The sequence below is a fragment of the Muscardinus avellanarius genome (assembly GCF_963383645.1).
Source record: "Muscardinus avellanarius genome assembly, chromosome: 8".
NCBI lineage: Eukaryota > Metazoa > Chordata > Mammalia > Rodentia > Gliridae > Muscardinus > Muscardinus avellanarius.
Genome location: NC_137794.1, coordinates 110,772,089 through 110,778,409, shown reverse-complemented (window position 1 = coordinate 110,778,409; position 6,321 = coordinate 110,772,089). Strand labels below are relative to the sequence as shown.

Genomic DNA, 6,321 nt, shown 5'->3' with positions numbered 1-6,321 from the left:
CCATTGAAATCATATCCAAGAAATCACTGCCAATTTCAATGTTGTGAGGTTTTATGACCCAGATTTTCTCCTAAAAGTTTATAGTCTTAAGATTTATATTTAGGTCTTTTATCTATTTTGAGTTAATATTTGTATATGGGATTAGGTAAGGGTCCAATTTTATTCTTTTCCATGTAATTATTATTTTTCAACAATATTTAGTTAAAAGATTATTATTTTCACCACCAAATGTTCATGGAAACCTTGTCAAAAATAACTTGACAATATAGGGAAGAATTTAGCTCTAGGCTTGTATTTAACTCCAACGGTTTATATATCTGCCTTTAGAATAGTACTACACTGTTTCAATTATTGTAGCTTTATATGGTTTGAAATAAGAAAATATATATCTTCTAGCTTTGTTCTTTTTCAAGATCGTTTTGGGTATCTAGAGTCCATATTCCATATTAGGATAGATTTTTTTTCTGAAAAATAAATATATAAATATATGATAGTTTCACCTAAAAAAATAGAAAAAAAATATTCTCTGGTAAGAAAGAAAGCAAAAAGAAATATTGAAATGTTATCTTTAAGTCATCAAAAGCTTGGTATCAGACAAATGAAACTGTTATGTGAAATTATCATTTTTAATTTTGGATAAATTGCTATAATACTAGATGTCAACCACTAAGCCAAGCATGGGAAGGAGGGATGGGGAGGGAATGGGGTGGGGATCGGTTGGGTGCTGACTGGGCGATGTGTGCATGTATGTCTACAAAAGTTTGTATCCCACTATGATGTATGAATACAGTGCACCAATAAAAAAAATTTTAAAAATAAAATTAAAAAAATAAAATTAAAAAAAAAAAAAACCAAGACAAGGGAACGTCAGAATGGATAAAGAGAGAGATGGGGCAGAAGACCCACAAAAAAAAAAAAAATAGGAAAAGAAATGCTTGACAAGCTCTACACACACCTGTAATTTCTTCCGTGTGTGTGTGTGTGTGTGTGTGTGTGTGTGTGTGTGTGTTGGCATTTGTTCCTTGGTGCATCTTAAATAAGTCTTTTCATCTTTTTTCTTGATTCTGTCACCTGTTTCTGGCAAGGACGTTTAGAAATTGCTTTCAGGAAGGCAGGGGACAAACCTGGAAAACAGTGAACTTTCCTACAGGGAAAGTGAGGAATCCTGGTGGGACGTATGGCAGGGCCTGGGCAGGAGTCAGCCCCTGGGTTCAGTGACAGGAGCGTGGAGGGTTTTATTGTTTTACCGTGTATGTGGTGCTGGGGATGGAACCCAGGGCCTTCTATCTCTGAGCTACACCCCAAGTCCTGTTTTATTTTTTACTTTAAGACAGAGTCTCACTTAATTGCTGACTGTCTTAGTAGGTTCCTGAGGCTGTCCTTGAACCTGCAATTCTCAAGTCTCAGCCTCCCAAGTACTAGGATTACAAGCATGTGCCACCATGCCCAGCTGAAGAGAAATATATTTAATAATTGGGAGGTCAGGGGGGAGATAGATGACAATTCTCCTGACCATCTGCAGCCAGCACTTCATTTTTATAGAAACTTTAGACAAGGCATCATAAAAGTTAATCAAACAGAGAAGCGAGTAATTGTCACGAGTTACGATACAGAAAGTCAGTGAGGCAGGCAGGTGACAAGCTTAGAGGAAGGAAGGATTAAATATTACTGGGTGGAGATGACGTCACAGACCTCACCTTAAAGATTACACCAGGTCCCTTGACATTTGTCCACCTGCGGACAAATCCCACTCAGCCAAATACTATGTACTCAAACTGAGCCAATCCAAGATGATAATCGCAGTGTGCATTCTAAGACAGCCCCCAACGATTACCTATAACACACACATGCACACACGCGCGCGCGCACACACACACACACACACACACACACACACACGAACCCCTTGTAAGGTGCAGAGCAACGGATCCCCCGCAACACTACCTTCTGTTTCTGATGACAGGTCCACAGGAGAAAACCAGTAATTGCCCAAGGATGGAGCCACTGACCTGTAATCCTCTAGAATCCAGAAACGAATCCCTGGACCTGGTAACCTGGGCGTCATCAGGGCAAGCGCCGGAGGCCCCATTAGCCACAGAAAGAGAGCAGAGTTACACGTACGTTTCCCTGCTCATCTGCATACTGGGGATCATTGGGAACGGGCTTCTGATATTGTTTCTCATCTTCTGTGTCAAGAGGAAACCATTCACTGTCTACATTCTCCACCTCGCCGTTGCGGACTTCATGGTCCTCCTCTGCTCCGCCATCTTCCAGCTGGTGAACACCTTCCATCTCCACGACGACACCTTGCTGAGCTACATCCTCCTCCTCATGATTTTTGGCTACAACACAGGGCTGCACCTCCTCACGGCCATCAGCGTGGAGCGCTGCCTCTCGGTGCTCTTCCCCATCTGGTACCAGTGCCAACGCCCAAAGCACCAGTCGGCCGTGGCCTGTGCGCTGCTCTGGGCACTTTCCGTGCTGGTGTCAGGGTTAGAAAACTTCTTCTGCCTCCTGGAAGAGGAGCCTCGCTTCCCAGAGTGTCGCTACGTGTACATCTTCTCCTGTGTCCTGACCTTCCTGGTCTTCGTCCCGCTCATGGTCTTCTCCAATCTGATCCTCTTCATCCAGGTCAGCTGTAACCTGAGGCCGCGTCAACCGGCCAAGCTATATGTGATCATCATGGCCACCGTGGTCTTGTTTCTGGTCTTTGCCATGCCCATGAAGGTCCTGCTCATCATTCTCTACTATTCTAACCCGAGCGACAAGTCCCTGTGGGAATCCCTTCCCTATCTGACCATGCTGTCCACTATCAACTGCAGCGTCAACCCGATCATCTATTTTGTGGTAGGAAGTCTTAGGAGAAAGAAAAGTAGGAAGTCCCTAAAAGAGGCGCTGCAAAAGGTCTTTGAAGAAAAGCCAATCCTGAGCTCAGGGGACAGGGCCGCACAGTCCTAGACGCCCTTCTGCTAGGACATCCTGGAGGAAGTATGCTCCAGGTCATCTCGGGTGGGAAGAGAGCACACTCTCCTGAAAGCACTTTGTTTTCCCATCTGTCGGTTCACCTAAGCTTAAAAAGAAACTCCGTAACTCCTCCCTGGAATGAGTGATAGTAACAAGAAGACACCCTGTCCACACGATCCACTCGGCCATGGCTGACTGAGTTCTCACCTTTTTGAACACTTCCTATCTCCAGGCACCGAGCCCCATGTGTTACACACATTGTCTCCTTTAGTCTTCCCAACACCCTTCTGAGCTCGCACTGTCCTTCTGCCATGAGAGTTGAAGGGAACAGGGCTAGAGAGGTTGAGTAGAGTTAGGGGGCACGGATGGGCTGAGCTGAAGTGGGACCTAAGAAGTCTGACCCTGAAGCCCATCCATGCAACCGTCATATCCACACCAGTCTTGGAGACGTCGTGCTGCAAAGGTTCACACCAGTGGCCAACACCCTCCCCCTGTGTCTCCTCTGCAGATTTGGTTCCTTCCTTCCTTCCTTCCCTCCCACACTCCCTCCTTTCCTCCCTCCTTCCCTCCTTTCCTTCTTTCTTTCTTTCTCTCACAATTCTGAGGATTGAACCCAGGGACAGTCTACCTCCAAGCTACACCCACAACCTTATTTTTTTTTAATTGTTATTTTTATGTTGATGAAAGTCTCACAAGTTGCTGACGCTCCTTGAACCTGTGATTCTACTATGGTGTGTGTGTGTGTGTGTGTGTGTGTGTGTGTGTGTGTGTGTGTGGTAATGGGGACTGAGCCCAGGGCCATTCTACCTCCAGGCTACATCCCCAACCCTATTTTCTTAATTTTTATTTTGAAACAGGGTCTTACTATGTTGATGAGAGTCTCACTAGTTGCTGAGGCTCCTGGAACCTGCGATCCTTCTGTCTAAACCTCCCAAGTAAGCCTCCAAAAGTACTGGGATTACAAGCATGCGCTACCACACCTTGCTCAGAAAAAAAAACAAAACATTTTTTTCCTTAAAATGGAGTAGGACAAAGCTGGGTTTGATGGTACACACTTGTAATCCCAGTACTTGGGAAGTTGAGACAAGAGGATTGCAGGTTTGTGGCCAGCCTCAGCTACTTAGTGAGGCCCTTTGCAACTTAGTGAGACCCTGTTTCCAGAGAGAGAATAAAAAATAAGGCTGGAGGTGTAGCTCAGAGGTAGAATGCCCCTGGGTTCCATCCCCAGTACTGCCAAATAAATAAATAAATAAATAAATAAATAAATAAATAAATAGAATTCTATAGCCAGGCATGGCGGCACATACACCCCCAGCTCCACCTGTAGCAATTTTGAAATATACCATACAGTATTATAATCCTAGTACTTGGGAGGCTAAGACAAGAGAATCACAGGTTTGAAACCAGCCTCAACAATTTGTCGAGGCCCTCTACAACATAGTGAGACCCTGTTTCCAAATAAGAAATAAAAATCAGGCTGGGTATTTAGCTTAGAGGTAGAATGCCTCTGGGTTCAATCCCCAGTGCCACCCAATAAAAAAAGAATTCATCTGGGATGAGTGGGAAAACAGGTGAGACGCTCCAGAAGTCCTTTAAGAAGGTCATCCGGTAACAAGAGGGAGCTGCCAGGCACCGCGGTGCGTGCCTGTAGTCCCAGCTGTCGAGGAGGCTGAGGCAGGAGGATTACAAGTTGAGGTCAGCCTGGGCGACCTAGTAAGACCCTGTCTCAAACTAAAGTAAAAAGGGTTGGGAACGTAACTTAGTGGTAGAGCTCTTACCTTCATATGCAAAGCCTTGGGGTCAATCTCAGTACTGAAAAAAACGAGGAGGGGGTTAGAAAGAATCATTAAGGGCTTGCTTGGGTATAAAAAGTTACACTCCTCCCCTCGCTTTCCTCCTCCCCTCTTTCTTTTCTTCCTTTGCTTAATATAGAATATGTACATATCTATGCATAAAATACAAGACAGTAAAGAATGCTTTCTTTGCACAATGTATACAAAACAAAATCGTGTATTATTTTCCGGAGTATTTCAGCACCTGGCTATTATACAACCTCTTCAAGCCGCCACCTCCTGATCCTCAAGTCATTATTGAGAAGCTGATTTGAAATGCTGCCAATTCTTTATGGAATTAAGTGTTTTCTTTTATTATTATAAAAAACATTCTCCTGGAGTCCCAAGGCACTTGGACTGCACTATTTTAAGCCAAGCACTTTGTAGGACTATTTATAAAAGCGCTTGCTCATCCGGCCATTTACTTACTGGAGATTCTTGCAGTCCAACTCGATGGTCACGTAACAAATCTGTAGATCCAGTTCCACTTAACCGGGGATGTTACTCAGTATCCCATGATTTGGTGGCATTTAGACAGGTCCAGAAAATGATAAGAGTGTGTGTCTTAAGATATACATTAAGAGCCAGGCATGGTGGCGCACGCTTGTAGTCCCAGATTTGGGAGACTAGACAGGAGGATCGCAGGTTCGAAGCCAGCCTCAGCAACTTAGTGAGGCCCTCCTCAACTTAGTGAGACCCTGTTTCCAAATAAAGAATAAAAAATACGGCTGGGGTGTAGTTTGGAGATAGAATGCCCCTGGGTTCAACCCCCGGTACTACAAAAGAAAAAAAAACAAAGTACATTAAGAATTCTATCTTGATCCCAGCATTCGGGAGGCTGAGACTGGAGGATAGCGGTCCGTGGACAGCCTCAGCTACTTAGTGAGGCCCTCCGCAATTTAGTGAGACCCTGTTTCAAAAATAAATAATAAAAAATAGGGCAGAGGGTGTAGCTCGGAGGTCGAATGCTCTTGGGTTCCATCCCCAGACCCGCAAAAAAAAAAAAATTCTATCTTAATAAATATGGCCATAGGTTAATATCCCTTAATATATGAACGCTCAATTTAGTTGAGGAGAAAACTGTTGAAACATATCCATCACTTCACATAATCATCATCTTGTGTGAGTTGTTGTTTTTGTATTTAAAATCTGCTCTTTCAGCAATTTTTTAGGGGTTTGTTGTTACTATCGTTGTTCTGGTTGCTGGGGATTGGCCAGGGCCTCGCACACCAGAACAAGTGCTGTGCCACTGAGCTGCATACACCCCCAGCCCCACTTTTAGCAATTCTGAAATATACAGCACAATATTATAAACTCTGGTCACTGCAAAAAGTCTTTATTCCTCCTGTCTGACTGAAACTCTTACTTTTGACCCTCAAGTCCTCAGTCCCCAGCTCCTGACTGACACCTCTGACAGCCTCCGTCTACTCTCTGCTTCTCTGCGTTCAATTTTTTAGGTTGCTTACATAAGTGAGATCGAGTGGTGTTTGTCTTTCTGTAGCTCCTAAAATTTCATCTTTCCATA

The 6,321-nt window shown here is 44.0% G+C and overlaps 1 protein-coding gene across 1 annotated transcript; it reads left to right on the top strand.

Annotated features, from left to right (window-relative positions):
• Window positions 1-1,995: 1,995 nt before the first annotated feature.
• Window positions 1,996-2,958, top strand: LOC308266143 (mas-related G-protein coupled receptor member H-like; the record flags this gene model as incomplete). Its single annotated transcript, XM_080700161.1, has 1 exon — window positions 1,996-2,958. One exon carries the CDS (start codon window positions 1,996-1,998, stop codon window positions 2,956-2,958), a length of 963 nt encoding a protein of 320 aa, XP_080556287.1.
• Between the last annotated feature and the right edge of the window lie 3,363 nt (window positions 2,959-6,321).